At 52.8% G+C, this 18,523-nt stretch overlaps 1 protein-coding gene across 2 annotated transcripts; it reads left to right on the top strand.

Annotated features, from left to right (window-relative positions):
* The first annotated feature begins 987 nt into the window (after positions 1-987).
* GDAP1L1 (ganglioside induced differentiation associated protein 1 like 1) lies at positions 988-14,854 on the top strand. 2 transcript variants are annotated; one of them, XM_059862805.1, is made up of 6 exons: positions 988-1,313; positions 3,585-3,777; positions 8,091-8,264; positions 10,260-10,357; positions 10,465-10,579; positions 13,610-14,854. In XM_059862805.1, exons 1-6 carry the CDS (start codon positions 1,134-1,136, stop codon positions 13,738-13,740), a joined length of 891 nt encoding a protein of 296 aa, XP_059718788.1. In that variant the 5' UTR covers positions 988-1,133; the 3' UTR covers positions 13,741-14,854. The 2 variants fall into 2 exon arrangements, with proteins under 2 accessions (XP_059718788.1, XP_059718787.1); XM_059862804.1 differs by having other exon boundaries at positions 13,459-14,854.
* The last annotated feature ends 3,669 nt before the right edge of the window (positions 14,855-18,523 follow it).

The following is an 18,523-nucleotide window of genomic DNA, read 5'->3' as shown; positions in this document are numbered from 1 at the left end:
CAGGCAGCTGGGTACCAGTTTAGCCCTGCTCCCTCCCAGTGCTCCTGGGAGTGAAGCATGCCTCAGTTCCCCCACTCAAACCACCTCTTCCAAACCATCTTCTTTCTATCCTCACCAGCCCCAGTGGTGCACAGGGAGAGCCCTCACCCAGCCCTGAGACACAGGCTGGCTCCCTGTGCCTGCAGGGCCTGTCCCTTATCCTCACCAGAACCTGCCCCTACAACACCTCTAACTGGACTGGCTTTATCCCCTGGCACTGGCAACAGTTCTAAGGGTGGGAAAATATCTCCAGGCTCCCAGATTGCTGGAAATGGGGCATGGCAAAGCCAAGTGTCATAAGGCACAAGTCCAGATGTCCAGGTCACTGTATTCAGCTGCCTACACACCTGTGCCTGCAAGCCTCTGTGTGATGTTCCTAGGGCTTGGAGAGCAGCAGCAGCTCCAGAAGCCCCAATGCCCTCTGAGTCTCCTGGCCAGTTTGGAATTGTGACACACCTTGCTAATTCTGGAAGTGACCCCCAGCTGTGCCTACTTTGTCCAGTTTGGGCAGGCACCGTGGGCTCTGGCACACACCAAAGACTCCTGGGCTCTGCCCCTCTGTGGGCTACATAACACCCAATAGGCAGAAATAAATTTGTGCTCTTCAAAAATAATTGAATACCTTTAAAGAGCCATTGCTGCTTCTTTCTGTGAAGGTTGCAAGGCAGGCACAACACCTTCTATGCATTTTAAAGCTAGTGTCCATCACTGTGGCTATTTATTACACATCCGCCATATCTAAAGCACTCAGAAAAAAAAAAAATCTTAATCTCTGCTGCAAAAATGTTCTTAGGAAGCCGCAGGGGTTGGAGGTGCCCCGGATTGCCGAGCTGGCAGGCAGGAGGCTCCGCTGCTGACTCCTCTCTTGAAGCGATGCCTGCACGTTTCCGTGGGAGCCCCGCCACGAGCGAGGACGGGCTGCGAGCCCAGCGGCAGCCCCGGCGGCACCGGCAGCAGCCCGTGCCGTGACCCCGCGCCCACCGCCCGCGCTGCCCGCGGAGCCGGGGCTGCCCCGGGGATGGGCTGGCAGGAGCCCATGTGATGCTGGGCTAGCGCCGCTCTCCCCGTCCCTCTCCCGCTCGCTCGCTGCTGTCATGGCGACTCCCAATAATGTTACTCCCACCAACTGCAGCTGGTGGCCCATCTCGGCGCTGGAGAACAACGCGGGGAAATCCACGGAAGGGGAGGAAAATCACGACCCGACAGACCCCGCTCTCAAATCCCAGGACAGATTGGTTTTGTACCACTGGACGCAGTCTTTCAGCTCACAAAAGGTAAAGAGAACGATCGCTCGGCCGGGCTCCCGGGCGAGAATCACCTCCAGGTGCCAGGGCATCCCTTTGCTCGGGAGGATGGACGGATGGACGGATGGACGGATGGATGCACTCGGGGGAGTGCGAGGGGATCAGCCCCGTGGCTGTCCGGGGCACCAACGTGCGGCCAGGCAGATCTTTGTACCTTTAACAGCATCTGCCTGGGGAGGGGATGGGGATGCCATGGGGATGAGGATGGGGGGGCTCAGCCTTTGCTTTGGTATCGCGGCTTGCACCGGGAACCGCCTCGGCTTTTGTGCTCGCTGTCAGCCCCACACTGGCGTGGCCGGGAGCGCAGACAAAGGCAGAGCCGGGCCGGGACCACCCTGCTGCTGCTGCTGCTGCTGCGGGAGGAGAGGCAGCCCCGAGCCTGGCTGGTGCCCGGGAGAGGATCCCGGACCCCAGCACGCAGCGATGATTCACCCCTCACACTGCAGCAGTGCCCTGGAAATTCTATTCCCGGATTGCCCCAGCAAGAAATCCCTTTTTCCAGACAATAGTAAATGCTCATTTCGCAGCACGGCAGCTGTGAAACAAGCCCAACCTTCTCCCCCGGCCCCAAACCCCCCATCTTTCCTAAGCCATGAACACCATATGGAGAATGGGCTGTTCGGAGGGGTGGGTGTTGGAACACCAAGCTCCCGGTGCCAGGGCCTCCCCGAGCTGCACAGCCCGGCGGGAAGGCCGGGCAGAGGTGCCCGTTCCTGCGAGCAGGCACAAAGGAGGGAGGATGCCCAATGCAGCAGGGAGGCTGCACATGGTCGGCCCTGCCGGCAGCACGGGACTGCCGGGCTCGGGATCCGCACTGCCGGGGGATGCTCGTGCCCGGCTCCCCGTGGAATTCCCCGGGAATGTTTTGTCACCCCAGTCTGGGACCCTCTTTGGGGTGCTGGCAGGGGGGTGCCCTGGGACCCCGGTCTGCCTCTTGCCCGGCCTTCAGCTCTTGAAAGCAGCACAGGGAGCCTGGGGCTGGATACCCCAGGTGGTAGGCTGAGGTTGATTTATCAGCTGGGAGGAAAAGGCCAGGAGTGAGTTGCAGTTGAGGAACCCAGGCTTTCTCTTGTTTGACTTTGAAAGAAAAAATTAACTTGCCAGTCCTGTGAATAATTAATGACTAATTCCCCAGGAACTGTGAAGTACTCACAGAAACGTTTATATATATTAAATTGTATTTTTAGCTGCTGCTAGTTGGATGAAAACAAGTACTTTTGCCTCATTCAGTGGTTCTGTAAATCATGGCTTTCTCACATCCCCCGTGGGCTTTTTTTTTGGTGTTTGACATACTTAGTTCATAATAGTCAGGTTTTATAACCCAGAAGCCTAAAATGCCATCCCTGAGTGCATATTCAACACCGTCTCATGTACAGAGCAGAGCAGCAGGATCAGCCCTGAGGGCTGGTGATCGGGGTGGGGATGGTGATGGTGTCCCACATCCAGCCCCACTCCTGCCTCCTCCTGCCCCTCCGCAAGGCTGGACTCACCTTTCCCACCCCTGAGATGTGTGGGTGCCAGCCCCGCTGGGCAGGCCCAGGGCTGGAGGAGGGCAGGGGAAGGCAGCAGGTTTGACACAAGAGGTGTGAAGGTGCTGGGTGATGCCCTCAAGCTAATGCCAGCATGGAGGAGGAGGAGGAGGAGGAGGAATGCTGGGCAGGGTCACAGGGGCTGCCTGGAACTTCCCACAGAACAGAGCCTTCACCTGCTAAAGGCAGAGTCCACTCCTGAGAGTGGGACATACCTGAGTCAGCATCCAGGTCTCCTTCAGCCAGACAGCAGCACTCACTGGGTGCACGTGTAAGGCATAACATTGCTGCAGCCCTGCTTCCTCTTCTTCCTCCTCCTTTTCTTCCTCAGGTATGTGCTGGGCCATGCTGGGAGCCACAGCAGCATCACCCCCCCAGCTGGAGAGCTCCTGCCTCCCTCCACCCACTGAGGGATTGGCTGAGGGATTGGCTCTCCTCTGCCTGCCACACAGGCCACCAGGACCAGGGAGCATGGTCCATGATTCTGAGAAGACAGGATGGGTTTGGGGGTCCCCTCTTTGCCAGGAAAATGAATTCCTTGCAGCTGTCCCATGGCAACAGCTGCTTGGCTTCTTGCAGGGCAAGCCCGTGATCCTGACTTGTCACTGTGTTTAAGTTTTAGGGAAGGGTCTGGGGGTGTAATGGGTTAGGGGGGACTGGAGACCAGCTCGGTGTGTGGGCTGAGCCCTTTCTCCCCGGCTTCCTGCCCCAGGTGCGGCTGGTGATCGCAGAGAAGGGGCTGCCCTGCGAGGAGAGGGATGTCAGCATGCCCCTGATGGAGCACAAGGAGCCCTGGTTCATGCGGCTCAACCTGGGCGAGGAGGTGCCCGTCATCATCCACAGGGACAACATCATCAGCGACTACAACCAGATCATCGACTACATGGAGAAGAACTTCACGGGAGGTAATGCAAGGCTGGGCTCTGCCTCAGAGGAAATTCGTGTCTAGTCCACATTCTGTTTGCTAAACGAATCGACTTTTTTCCTTTAAAGTTTCATCTTCACCCCAGAAAATCAGCAAGCCACCAGCCCTCCCCAGACTTCTATGTTTTCCCGTTAAATAGAAGAATTTCCAGCAGAAATCCCCTGCTGGAGGGCTCTGAGGGGTGTGGGAGGGCTCTGAGGGGTGTGGGAGCTCAGTTCCCCTTTTTCTGTCCTGGAAGTCACGCTTCCAAACCAGACAATTTCTCTCAGTCTCCATGGTGCATGGTGGCATTTCACCAGAGTTCCCACTGGGGCACAGCCCATGGGAACACTTCTGACTTCAGGTACATTTGTGCTTTGGCCCTGGGTAATTGTATAAAGGGCCATAAGGGCCTCTGCTGAGAGAAGGTGGGTGTCAGCCATGTGCTGCTGCTCCTCTCCCCCCTTCCTCCAGGATTCCTGGGCCTTTCCATGGGCAGGGGACCCTGCTGTCCCTGCTGCTGCTCTGCCTCAGAGAAAACAGCTTCTTTAAAGTCAAACCCAGCCAGTGGTGCTGAGGACCATGGGAGGATGATGTGACACAAACCCAGAGGAAGGGACAGCCAGGAGAGGGAAGCTCATATTCCCCTGGAGCAAGGCTGCAGGCCTGCTGAGCCTGGCACACCGGGATGCTGAGACAGAGCTCAAAGTCAGCTTTGCTCAGCAGCTGCTGTGAGCAGCCTCTCCCTGGCATCTCACACCCTTCACCCTCATTCCCCCAGTCCTGGGGGCTGCTGGGCTGGGACACCCACTGGGCAGGCTTCAAAGCTGAGCAGGGATCTCAGGCTTTGCCATCACGATGTTCGCCCCAGCATCCATCCCCTTGCAACAGAGACATCAGAAACATCTCAAAATAGCTCCCGAAGCCAGGGCTCCTTGCCAGCTCAGCTGCTGTCCTCTCCCGGCCCCGCCACTGCGCTGCTGCTCCATGGAGGCACAAAGCTCCCTCCCAGTGGGGCAGCAGGGATGGCTCCATCAGGAGAATCCCACACCAGCAGCATGTCCTAGGGAATGGCAGCTGCTTTCCTGCCTGGCAGGAGCCCCAGCACCAGGGGACATCAGGGGGTGTCAGTCCCTGCACCACTTCAGTTGGTCTCTGCAAAGGGCAGGTGGTCTGACATATGTGACAACAGGCTGTCCCCAGCAGGAGGGGGACACAGAGCTGTCCGAGTGCTGGGAAACTCCTGTTGTTGAGATTTTCCAGCCAGGTGCAGTTCCTTCCCTTTTTGCTGGGAAATAGAGAGGGGAAGCCCCAGGTAAGAGGGCCCAGAGCATCACTCCCTGCTCCATGCTCTGCTCCATCCTATCACCAAGCAAAGCAGCTGCCAAAGGCATTACCAGGATGTGGCAGTGCTGATCTGAGGGGGAATCAGCCACCTTGCAGAAATGTGTACAATTTGAAAAGGCCTTCACAAGATATTTTTACTGAGCTGTGTTCTTCCCCGAGCTAAGGGCATGGCCTTTATCAGGTGCTTACACACACTGGGGTCCAGCTATCAGTAAAGAGTAGTGTGTGGAGAAATGTTTCCATTTCCCCCAAAACAGCAGTGAATAGTGCCAATAAGACACGTGTGAGGATGCTTCTCACTAGGACACTGCCCAGCAGTGCCCAGAAACCCAGAAACTGATCAGGGCAATATTTCTTGCAGGCAGGAGTGTCCTCCAAGGTCTGCACACCCTTGCACAGCCACAGAGTGCAACAGCAGCCTCTATGTGCAGGTTGCTGTGGCATGTAAAGGCAAGTCAGGCCATCCCAATGAAAAACCTCCCTGGAACGTGCTGAAGGACGTGGGCTGGTGGCCAGCACACTGCTATTTTATTATGGTTGCTCCATCTTCCTGCGGGATGGAGCAGTCCCTCTGGATGTGCTGTTCCCAGCCTCAGCCCCAGCCCTTTGGGTGCTGGCCAGGAGCCCTGTGGAAGGAGCACACAAGCTATAGGTCAGTTGTTTCACTCATCTGGTCACTTTTCTCGGGTGGAAAATCCCCACTTGGAGAGCTGGAGCCCAGACAGTGCAGGCAGTGAGCAGCCCATGGCAGGGAAGAGCCACCAAAACCTCCCTTTGCTCAGGGGACAGTGACACTGATGCCTATCAGTGGGGACAACTCTGTGGAGCCTTCCAGCAGGGACAGTCTGGGTCAGAGCCATGAGATTTCCAGTACAGGAGGTACCAAAATTTGCCTGGTTCTCATCCAGCCATGGGCACCAGCAGGCACCATAATGGCAAGACCAGCTCCCTTTTGCCTGCAGCCCACTCCTGCCACCAGCAGCAGGGCTGGGCAGAGCACAGCTGTCACTTCTGGCCCTGAAACAAGGGGCTGCCCTGCTCACATCTGCCAAAGTCCTACCAACATGACCCAGCTCAGGTGGGGACACTGGCATGTGGAGAGCCCAGTGCTGCAGGCAGGATGTGGGCAAGAGTCAGAGTCCTGCTGGTGGATTTACTCACTGCCTGTAGACACTATAAACATTTATGATCCCTTAAAAAACTGGGAGAGTTAAAAATCCTGGGGGAGACAAGAGCAATGTTTTGCTTCTTCTGGTGTCACCTGCCATGTATTTTGAGCTGACAGTGTAATAAAAGGCACGATGTAAACCACCATCCATGGAAAGTGAATAAAACCCAACAAGGCAGGGAGGAGCAGAGCCAGCCAGGGCAAGGGATGTTGCTGCAGCTGAGATGCTGGCTGAGCATGGAGGGAAGATGCACTGGGCTTCTTTGGTCATCTACTCTGATTGCCCATTTTGGGGATTTTCAAGGAAGCCCAAGAGAATGAGGTACCTGACTGCCACTGGAGGAAAGAATATGTAACTCAGGAGATCCTAAACTCAAATCCCCATCTTTTAGCTCTTTTCTGCAGACCAGGAAGGTTTGTCTCCCATTCTAAGAGATGTGAAATTAGAGTGTGGAGACTCAGGGCTGGCTGCACTGACCCAGGGAACACGAGGGCTGAGGAGCTGGGTAATGACATCCACAGATCCCGCGGGTTTGCCCATCTCGGGACACGGGCTGGCTGCACTCCTGGCCGGGATGGGCAGCAGGGAGGGTGGGGGCAGAGCTGACAGATTTGAGTGAAAGCTCTGCCCCAGCCAGCCCCGCTCTCTCAGCAGGATTGCACCCTGCTGTCCAGAGCCAGCTGAGGAGCTGCTAATGAGTGCTTGAGCCCTCCCAGGTGCCGCTGATTTGCGGAAGCAAACAAACTCCACAACTTCTGTGAAAGTTGTAAAGCTGGTACATTTATTACAGAGCTCTGTTTATTACATTCTGGATGCATGTGGGGACTGCTCCCTTCAAAATATATGTGTACCTCTGGGGACTCTGAATCCTTTTTTATCTCTCTCTCAAATACACATGCATGCAATTTCACAATAGGCTCGCACATATTCATTCTACTGTTTTCGTGGGACATTTGCCACTAATTCTTCTATATCAGAAAAAATTCCTGGGTCAGGCTGCCCTCTCTCTAACAGTCTCTCTGTCTGCCCCCCTTATCCCTGTCCTTTGGCTGAAGCAGTTTCTCCAAGCATAGGCTTTTTACAAGAACAGGCAGTCAGACACAACAGCTATGTTTTCAAGCTACAGACTTAACTCAAAGATGTGTGGGAATCCATAAATCAGAAAGTTTTGGCAAAGCTGCAAAAGGCAGGCCTCAGAGACAGCAGAACTGTGATTAGAGTTTAGCAGTAGCCATGAGATTGGTTAGCAGAAAAATTATGTAAAATGTAGAAAAGCAAGGACAAATAGAACAATGGTCTGTGTATTAATGCTTGTCTAGAATAACTCCCTAAGCTGCAGAAAAGTTTATCTAGAAGATATTAGGAAGTTTGAAGCTCAATAATGGAGCTCTGTGCATTGTGTTTTAAGGCTTACAAGCAGGCATTGTATTCGAAATAAGCCAGCACTGTTTAACCAAAGGTACGTGTGCTTATAGTGGTTGGATAGAACCACTGTCAATGTGCTTCTGCTTTGTGTGATTGGTCAAAAAAGTTATAAAGTCAGTTGTAACATTAAGTTCTTGGTCTGCTGCCTGGGATGTGAGCTGATTGCATCTTCCCATTGTCACAACCATGTAATGAGACTGATGCTGGAAAACAAAACAGCTCAAGGCACGTTCCCAGCAGTCCCGTCCTGTTTGGGATTTGTATAGAGACCCCTGGCTGGTGATAGATGTACAGTCCACCTGAATCAAAACGGGTTTCTGCTCTGGAGAGTTTCCACTCTGTCTCAGCGCTAACTCTTCTCCTTGGCCTGCAGAGAACGTGCCGCAGCTGATCCCCGAGCCGGGCAGCGCGCTGCACTCGCGGGTGCTGCAGTACCGGGAGCTGCTGGACTCGCTGCCCATGGACGCCTACACGCACGGCTGCATCCTGCACCCCGAGCTCACCACCGACTCCATGATCCCAAAGTACGCCACCACTGAGATCCGCAGTAAGTCAGTCACCTTTCCAGGGGGCTGCCCGGGGCTCCCCAGCTCCTCTAGGCTCCACAGCCCAGCCAGCCACCGTGCTCCTGCTCATCTCCCCTTCCTGCCTAAGGACAGCTGGGAAATGGCAAAGCACAGCTGAGCTGGGAATTGCAGGCATCCTAGAGAGACTTCCTAACTCGGGGGTGTCTGGGATCCCATGGGACATGCACGCTTCTCCTCAGCTCTTTCTGGAGCACAGGAATTTGCCCCTCTCCCTCCAATAACTCTGAGGGCAAAGGCAGGAGGGAGCAGCCAGATTGAGTTGCAGGCAGTGGATGAATCGGCATAAGTCTGTGTACCTGACCTTCAAGTGCTCATGAAACATTGACGATGCTTAATATAACTCAATGGCAGGGATTGCTCCTGGAGAGAATTCCTGGCCAGAAACGTGACCTTGTCGGGAGGGTGTTGGCATGTCCCAGGTCTCTCCCTTCCTTAAGGCTCCGGCCCCAAGCTGAGCCCATAGAAAACACTGTTCCCACCCCCATCCCTTCGGTAGCCTGGGTCCCAGATGGTCCTGCTGAGGTGGGATGCACTTGTGCACAGAGAGAAATGGGCAGTTCCTGAGGTGTAGCTTGTGGTCTGCCCTGCCTCTGCTGACACCCGTCACAAACAGCTTTCCAAGTGTCACCAAGTGTCACCTCCACCCCCAGACCTCGGGCTGATGTAGGCCAGGGCACCCCCCTTCCCCAAAGGGTGTAGCTGTGCTGGCTTTGGCCCCCATCTGCCTCACATCACCTCCCCAGCACTCTGCCGAGGTCTCTGAACACATCTCCTTGTCCAAACCCTGTCACTGGTGACATTTTTCCCAAGCCACAGAAGGGGTATGAGCAGGTCCATAGACTGATGGTGTCCTTCCTCCCCAGCTCATCTCCTGCCCTCGGGCAATGGCTCAGCTGCCCTGTTGCAGTGGGTGCTGAGGGAAATCAATGTTGTTGTGTCCCAAGGAGAGGGTGAACCCAGGTTCCAGGCTCTCCCAAGGGGAATGAAATCAGGATGATATCCAGGTCTCCATCTGAGTTGCTGCCCCAGGAGAGCTGGTTGGCAGCCTTAGCAAGAACAAGCTCATGGCAGAAATGGGAATTTCAGCATTTTATAGCAGTGCACAGCCTGCTGCTGGCTCCCACCCCAGCTGGCCCTGGCACCTCCTGCATCAGCACACTGGCACAGCCAAGGCCTCCCTTGTTGGAAGGAACAAGGAGGGAAAGACAGATGGTCCCTGGCAGGGAGACATTAGCCCAACTTTGGGTAGTTTATGCTATCCCTTAGGTGTTACTCTTCCTCTGGGATTCCTTTCTTCCTTTCACTCTGCCCCTTTCCCTCCCTTAGCTCCCTTGCACAGAGCCCTTCCCATCCTCCCTGTGCCCAGAGAGGCAGAAGGGTGAGAATCTCTCCATGCTCACGATGGGCTCCACGCCATGGAATTGCAGCCCCAAAGACCGAGCCAGGGAGGGACAGCTTCACCCAGGAGGGAGCACCCCCTGTGCCCCTCCCTGCCCCACTGCTCTGAACGTACACCCGAGTGTGGGCAGCCAGCTCAGACATCCCAAAGGCTCAGCCTGCCGGGCATGGAGCTGCAGGAGCCAGGTTATGGGCAAGCCCAGGGCTGTCCTTAAACAGCAAGCAACAGACAGAGCTTCCAGCAGCTCCAGTATGAATCCTGCAGGGGAAATGAAGAGCTGAAACTCCCAGGCTGGGACTCACCACAGCGAGGGGGATTGGCCCTGCCTTGGAGCCATCCCAGCCCTGTGAGATCCCTGTGTGTGCAGGGACAGCTGACGGAGCCACACGCCCTCAGACGTGGAAGCACAGCAGCAGCAAGCCATGAATTTGGCCCATTTTAGCTCTCTGGGATGTTTTCCCTCGGTGCTACAGTGATATTGTGGCTGCAGGATGAGGTGATTTGCTATCAGACACGCTGGTCATCCCAGCCTCTCTGTCTGTCCCCCCCCTTCCAGGACATTTAGCCAATGCCACCACGGATCTGATGAAGCTGGACCACGAAGAGGAGCCACAGCTCTCTGAGCCTTACCTCTCCAAGCAGAAGAAGCTCATGGTGAGTGGGTCAAAGCCACAGACATCCCTGGTGCTGGGGGAACATGACCTGATGCTCTGTGTCCCTGCGTCCATTTATTCCACATTCTAACCCTGCTCTCCACCCAGGCCAAGATCCTGGAGCACGATAATGTGAACTACTTGAAGAAAATCCTTGGAGAACTTGGGATGGTGCTAGACCAGATTGAGGCTGAGCTGGAGAAAAGGAAATTGGAGTACCAAGGTAGGCACTGGGCTGTGTTTATGGGGTGTTTTTCCACAGGAGGCTGAGGTACAACACCAGAAATAGCCAAAAGATTTGTGCCTGATGAACAATTCCCATGGAGCAACCACTGGTGGGCCTGGGGCTGCCTCTGGGCTCTCCTGGTTTTGGGTACACTGATGTTGTTGCAGCCGTGGTCTTACTAAGCTCTGGCAAACCCCCCCTGCACCCCTTGCCACAGGGAATAGCAGGACCCCTGTCCTCATGGGTGCTCTTTGGGAGCCCCAAAGTCATCTCAGGGTGATGGCAGGTGCCCTCTACCCCAGCAAGGGACTGTCAGTGACTGATGCTCTGTCTGGTTTAGGAAGCAGCAGGCTGGCCCCAGGCACTTGCACTCACAGGAGCACTGGCTGCTGACAGTGCAGAGATGGGGACATGTGCCACAGCCAAGCCCTCACATCACCAGGCTGTGGCACATCCCAGGGGAGCTTGGGCAGGGAAACCCAGGAATCTGAGGGGCCCTGGAGGGGAGAGCCTTTACAGAACCTGCGTCAGATGCCAGCAGGTGGGAGAGAGGGACACCAGCCATCCCTGACAGCAAACACAGGGTGCTGGGAGCCTGCCCAGAGCAGCCCTGGCAGTCAGGGGTGCCTGGGCACAGCTGGGCAGCACTTGTCCTGCCATCACCCCTTCCTCCTCTCTTCCTCACTGCTGGCAGGGCTCAGAACCCCAGCCCTGGGAGGGCTGCCAGCACCACGGTGCCAGATGCAGAGCAGAGCCAGGCACAGTTAATCAGGGGTTGGTCCCACAGCTGGCCCTGCCCTCGGGTCCAGCCTTGGCCTGGGGAGCTGTGCCTCACTCAGGGCCACACTGGAGAGCCCTCGGAGGTGCCAAGGTCGGGCCCTGCAGGGCACTGGGCTGGGGATTTACCAAGAGCCCTGATGTGCTCACAGTGGCATCCTGCCTTGCCCTAATTTCCTCAAACACCCTCATTAACTGCTGTGAGGGCTGGGACAGCAGAATTCAGCCTAATGAGGTGCCCTGGGAGGACATCCCAGGTGCCTGGAGCAGAGGGATCGCTGCTGCTGTTGCTGTTGCCAGCACCCAGGTGCTCCAATGCCTTCAGTCCTTGTGTGCTGCACCTGCCCTCTGCTCCAGAGCCCAAACTCCCACCCTGTGCCCATGGCCTGGTCAGGATCTCAGCAGTGGGCACCATCAGCACTTTGGCAAGCTCCCAGGAGCTGCAGTGCAGCAGCTCTGCTCCCACGCAGCCCAGGCTGCAGCAATGCAGCGGGAGCAGGGTGGGAGGTGCTGCAGCAGCACCAGGAGACCCCTGCCACAGGCACCCGTTCAGCTGGGACAGGCTGAGCCCAGCTGGGGCTGCTGTGCATGCCAAGGGAACAGTTGTCTTTGCCTGTGCTTCCACCCCACTCGGTGCTGGGCAGGGGTGCAGGGGGCTGGAGCAGCCACAGTGGGCTACAGAGCTCAGCAGAGGTGCAAGCCCAGAGCCAGGAGGGACAGAGGGACAGGGGTGGATCACAGCTCTCTCCCAAAGTCACCATCCTCACATGTGGAGGTGAAGTCACCATCCTCACATGTGCTTTCTCCCTCACCTGCAGCAGCTCCTGGAGTGAGGCAGCTGCCTCAGCCCTGCTCCCCTCACTGCTGAGCTGAAGCCCCCACAAGGACCCACCACACCCAAGAAGCTCTGGCTGCAGCACCCGCACAAGTCATTACTCACTGAAAATATTTATTGATTAATTAGGTACAAGCAATCTGTCCACTTGGGCAGTGCCTCCAGCAGGATTTGGCAGGCTGCCAAGCAGCTACAAATGAGGGTTGTTAATTACCCATAATTGCCCCAGCCTGGTCCTGCAGGCAGCCCTGCAGCAGCTGCAGTGCCTGCCCTGGGCTGCTCTACTGGAGCCTCTCTTCTCTTTCCTGCTACAGTAGCCACAGCACAATGGAGAGCCCCAGAATGAGGAATCTGGAGCAAAGCTGACTGAGGGTGGATTTTTGTGTCCCTTCTGATGTTCTTTACCAGCACCTTCTTTCATCTCCCTCAGCTCCATCCCAGCCCAGCTCCTCGGTGTTGAAAGGGCACCGAGGGAGTGCTTAACAATATCCTGGCTGGAAACTGCTTTTTCCAGCCTAACAGCAGCTTGGTTTATTTTTGGATGTCTCCCTAGGGGGTTTATTTCTGGGATCACCCATTATCAGGGGTTCTCAAGCCTTCAGTGTCTTTCTTCATGTCCTGCACTCACCCTGAGCTCTGTCTCCCCAAAATCCTGGCTCTTGGCACAGAGGTGCTGCCAGTTTTGGTTTCCCAGAGCAGGGTCCCTGGTACAGGAGAGAGAACAAAGGCAGAACCTCCCCAGCAGCACACACGGGAGAGCAGCCAGGCCATCCAGCAAATGGTTTTGATTCCTGAGGATTTCTCACATCCCTAAAATAGGCCAAGTTGACGTGACACTCCTGAAACAGCTCCTGGTGCTGCCAAGGGCAGACGCTGCTGCTCTCCCTGAGCACTGACACAGCAGAAGGGGTCACTGCATGGCATCTTCCTTCAAGGGGGGCAAAGGGCTCTTTTCCAGGGACCTCCTGGGTACAGGAGGATGCCGTCTCCTGCTGCTCTTGACTTGGGGGAGAGGCAGCAGAGCTGCTTTGCAGCCAGTAATTTGTATATTCACACAGGCTATAAACCATCATCTCCTATTCCCAGCTTTTGGCACCCCCATACTCTCCATCACAGTGGATGGGCTCTGAGCTCCTGGCCCATCAAAGAGCTGGGAAAAAACACCCCAGATCTACAAATGCTCCTGCCTATGTGGACCTTTGAGCAAGCTTTTAGGTGCCCCCTCAAGGGTCTCTTACCTCTGCTCTGTCTCTTCTCTCTCCAGGGCAGAAGTGTGAGCTTTGGCTCTGCGGATGCGTCTTTACTTTGGCCGATGTCTTGTTAGGAGCCACCCTGCACCGCCTCAAGTTTCTGGGACTCTCTAAGAAATACTGGGAGGATGGCAGCAGACCTAACCTACAGTCCTTCTTTGACAGGATACAGAAACGCTTTGCCTTCAGGAAAGTTTTGGGAGACATCCACACCACGCTCCTCTCTGCAGTGGTACCCAATGCCTTCAGGCTGGTCAAGCGGAAACCTCCCTCCTTCCTTGGAGCCTCCTTCCTGATGGGATCTCTGGGGGGAATGGGATATTTTGCTTATTGGTACTTAAAGAAAAAATACATCTAGTGCTGACTGCTTGGTGTTTAGTTTGGTGTCTCTGTGCTGTGTGAAATTATGATGAAGCCTCAGTAACTGTAATGAAATTTGAAGCAAGGTAATGAATAATTATATTGTTTAATGTAACATTCCATAGTCTAGAAGTAGAAACCTGTACTACAAGGAAATAAGACAACAACAACAACAACAAAACTGTCAACTTGTAAATGCCTTTTTTAGGTTTAGGTATTCAACTCCAGCCAGAGGCTCAAGGGTTCACGGGCTCAGCCCTGCCCACCGGGAAGTGGCACTGCCTCCAGCACCACCAGCTCCAGGGGGACAGACAGAATCCCAGGAGGCTTCCCGGCACCCAAGTTGACTACTGGGACTTGGATACTTGGTCCTGTGCGTTTGTGTTTCCAAATTGTTCACTGGCCACATTTCACACATGCAGGTAGTGGGGACTTTCTTCTTCTAGAAGGCGTTGTGTTGTCGTGCTCGGAGGCTTTCCTGGGAGCAGGGTGCAGTAGCTGGTCACAGTCAAGGTGGATTTCAGTTCTTCAAGTATCCATTTTAAAAATTATTTTCATTGAAAGGAATATTTTTTATTGAGCTGCTCTTAGAATGTATCCACTTTCTACGTCTGGTTTTGGTGAGCTTTTTTTTAAAGAATTTAATGTCTGTCTTTAACTGCCGCACTTTTTCCTTGAGATAAATCATTTTGACTTTCATCCTGAATTCTGGCACATGAAGGAGATTATTGTTTTAAGCCTTTTGGCTCTGTCTCTTGAGTTTTTTTTTCACGGATTTGCAAAGGATTTTTCACCAACTGAGCATATTTGGACTCTGAAAAAGTACAGCCATTTTCAGAACTTTTCAGCACTTTCCTGAAGGCGCTTTGGCTTCTTCCATCGGGAGCTCTTTTCTGTCCTTTCCTCGCTGTGTGTTTTCTTAGGGACACTTTGCACAGAATCACATTGATGACTTTCTTGTGCCTTTTGCATGCTGGAAAGAATAACAGGCCTCACTGCTACTCATGCTTTGGAAACTGAGATCCTCAATAAACCATATGGGAGGAGTAATGGCTTTGCATCTCTAAATGTGTTCCACATCCTTCTGGTCCCAGTGCAAGGCATGCCCGTGGGCAGTGGGATGTGCAGGTGGTTTGTGCTTTGCCTCATGTACTGCACTGGTATAAAACTTGCATGGAAATTATATGTATTCCTCTTCTAACCACTAATTTCTCAGCACTCAGCCTGCTGGCTTTCCAGGCACTCCAGTGATCCCTGGGAGCCATGCTATATCTCAGGGCTTGGGAACAAATGCCAAGTGTGGCTGAAATAACAGGAATTGCATTTGCCTCTGATTCAAAGGTTATCTTTATGCATTTGAAAGCAACAAGCTTTCCCAGGACCTTTTGATACAACCTGGCGGCCACAGAATTGGGAATATTTAGCAGGAATTACAGGGGATGAGCACATTGAGAGTGCAAAACACACATTTATATGGTCCTTGTCACAAGGCTGACCTGACAGGTTTCTGGAATACAACAAGCTGTGTAGCTGCAGAGGCTCTGTGTTATACCTGTTACCCACCCCGTGGTTGGGTAAGCACTTAAAACTGGTGTGTGAGAACCTAAATCCACCACCTGTGTGTGCACACCTGGCTCCTGCAGCTGAGGCTGCTGGAACCTTGCAGACACACCTTCTCCCAAATACATTCAGTATTTGCTTTGTGGAGTTGGTGACTTCAGAAGAAATAGTTATTTTCCTTTTTTTTTGAAGAGGGAGGCAGGAGGGTGCCCTGAGCTCCTTCCTTTTGCTGAATCTGAAAGGTGTAAGAAGATGAACTAGGGGTGATCCTTTCTTTGGTCAATTAGTTGGTGATAAACCTCCCAGAAAGATTTATAAAAGTACACTGACATAAAACCCTTACCAGGATTTCACCCTTTTCCCTTTGTTTGTTGTCCTGCATGCACATTCCCTGGTGATCTCCAAAAGCTGATGAAATGCACACACCAGGTGTAGAAAGGAATATTAATGGGTTATAAGGCCAGGAAACACAGAGGGAAGGAGAAGAAATACTTCCTCCATAGCCAGGATTTCAGCCCAAGAATGAGGCAGAAGGAAGCTGCTTTGCAAGACTGCTGCTGGTTACTTTGCTCCTTAATTTTATTTATTTTTGTACTTTAAACCACAGAAATTTAAATTCATGGAGCAAATCAGACCTCTAAACACTGGAGAAAATGGGTGTGTGTTTTGTTAGGAGCACACTGTTCAAATGCAGCTGTTGCAAGGAAAACAGACAGATCCAGCAGCTGGAACAGGACAGGAGCTGTCACCAGTGTTGCACTGTGGGCTGCTAGGAAGCCACTGATGCTGTAGTGGTGGATTTTGTACAGGTTCTCAGCTAGAAATAGTTAATAATAAGCCTTTGTTCTGGACCAAATAAAAATAAAATATATATATAAAAAAAAAAATTGGCGCCACTCCCTGTTACTAAGCCTTGTTTTCCTGTCCTGCTAATGAAAAAGTACCAGGACTTTGCTCCAGGGAAAAGCAATTGGTGAGAGTGATAAAAGACAATTAGTGTGGCAGGCAGAGGCTGGATTGATGTGTGAGATCCCTGAATGAATGTCAGAGCCCTGATCAATGCCCTAGCCCTGACCATAAGCAGCCCTGGGGTGATACAGGCTGTCATCACAGAAAGCTGTTCTTGCTCTGACTGATCTCAGCCTGACCAGACCTTTTCTGCTCCAGTTCCACTGCAAAGGGGAGCCCACTGCACGACCTGGCCATGAGCCAGGCACTGGCCTGTTTGCTGCCCAGGGCACGTTCTGTACATAGAAATGTGAAAATGATGGCAAAAATCTGGTTTCTCACTCCAGGACTCTATGCTTTGCTCTCAGCAAGGTGTGGGGTAACAGCAGTGCCCAAGGGGAAAGGCTGGAAGGTGAGGCACCTCAGAGGTGCTATTTTATGTTTTAGACAAGAGGGAATGGCTCCTGCTGCATCCTGCACCCAACACTCCTGTGTGCCTGACCCAGCCCCAGCCAGGGTCCTCCTTCCCTCCAAATGTACTTATTTGCCCAAGCAAATTTTTATCCTTTGAAATCCCTGTGTTTTAGAGACAAACGTGCTTTGAGGCACCTCAGTGCTTTAAAATCTGTCTGTGCTGAGGTGTGGAACTTCTAATTATCAGAGGGGTGAAAATCAGGAGCTTTCTATTAAGTCCAAGCACCCCTGAGATGCAGCTTCATGACACAGAGCCTTTCCCTCCTGCCTCCCAAGCCTCTTGTTTAACAGGCTCCCAGTGGTCACATTTGCAGAGCTACAGCTTCTGAAATCTTTTTACTCCTACAGGATTTGCTCAAAAGACTCGATTATGAAAATTGAAAATGTACATGTCAGCCTTACTGCTGGCTGGCAGTGCTCTCCTTTGCTTGGCAAGGGAGGGAGAAGACCTCTCCATGCAGAAAAAAGGATTTCAACACCAAGCTGGCCAGAGGACAGGGAACACACCACAGAGCCTCTCACAACTTGCCAAAGAAATCCAGATCAAGAGCTGCCTAAGAATGTCTAGTGACCATTTGGTGGCCCTGTCAGAAATTATTTGCCAAGTGCTCCTCTGTTTTTGAATGAAAAAAAGCCATCCTTACCACCCAACTGCAATTTCAGAATCCAGGCTACAGAGGGAAGAGGAGGGTGCAAGAGCTGCCCCTTCCTTCCTTTCTGCTGTGAAAGTAAATGAAAGATTTCCCCCCATACCACCAAAACATTAAAGCTTGTGAAAATATTTAACATCAGGTTGTGTTTGGTGGCATTCACTGCCATCATTAGGATCAAAGCCAAAACCACCCAGACTGGATCCACAATGCAGGCAATGACAGCAACTAAACCCCACAGGCAGCTGAAAGGAATATGGGATTGAAATAATGTGGGATAACATGAATATAGCGTTTTGAGATGGCTAGGATAATATAAAATATGATGATATGGGATTAAAAGCTAAAAACCCAAAGAAACAGGAAATAATGTACAGCCTAAGAGCTAACTATTGTAACCCCAAACTTGCAATTACCTGTGGCATAGCTGAGGATAAAAGGGCAATTTCTATTCACAGCAAAGCTGCTCTTGCTACACTGTAGAAAAGCTCCTTCTGTCATGGTGGGACAGAATAAAGTCCCCAGTTCAGTGAGGAAAGTTCAGTTCAGTGCCCAGGGAAAGTTCAGCCCCACAGGTGTGAATGAGAGTGAAAACATCTCTGTATGTAGTGAACAGGAACAGATATTTTATGTCTGAAAGATTTCCCAAAGCATGGCCTCAGTGGCCAAACTGCAGATGTTTCAGACCCAGCCATTTCTGCTGAATCTAAAGTTATAAGCAGTAATAAAACCACACAGGAACTTGGATTCTCTGATAAAGCACATTCATGACAAATACATTTCCTGGTTTTCCCCTGGTGCTGATCCCCAAATGTGCCCAAAGGACATTTCAGTGTCATCTTTCATTCTCCTTTTAACTCGCTTTTCTCTGGAGGATTAAACAGAGAGAAAACAGCCTGCACTGAACAGCTCTCAGTGGAGGGAGGAATGGCAGCTCTGCCATAAAGAATGAGGATGAAGAATTGCTGTCAGAACACAGGTGTCCATCACTGCAGCAGTACCTGTGTGCTGCTGGCCAGGCTCTACCTGCAGAGAGGAGATCATTTCCATTTCCATGTCACTTTGCTGCTGAAGAGCTTCAATAAGC

This window comes from Haemorhous mexicanus, chromosome 18 (assembly GCF_027477595.1).
Source record: "Haemorhous mexicanus isolate bHaeMex1 chromosome 18, bHaeMex1.pri, whole genome shotgun sequence".
Lineage (NCBI taxonomy): Eukaryota > Metazoa > Chordata > Aves > Passeriformes > Fringillidae > Haemorhous > Haemorhous mexicanus.
Note: the sequence above shows the minus strand (reverse complement) of the source record. Positions and strands in the feature narration are given on the sequence as shown.

Bases quoted from the DNA above. Each gene is read 5' to 3' on its own strand.
- GDAP1L1 (XM_059862804.1), top strand. From the start codon at position 1,134: ATGGCGACTCCCAATAATGTTACTCCCACCAACTGCAGCTGGTGGCCC. The intron at 1,314-3,584 runs GTAAAGAGAACG...TTCCTGCCCCAG, and splicing joins AGTCTTTCAGCTCACAAAAG to GTGCGGCTGGTGATCGCAGA. The intron at 10,358-10,464 runs GTGAGTGGGTCA...CTCTCCACCCAG, and splicing joins CCAAGCAGAAGAAGCTCATG to GCCAAGATCCTGGAGCACGA.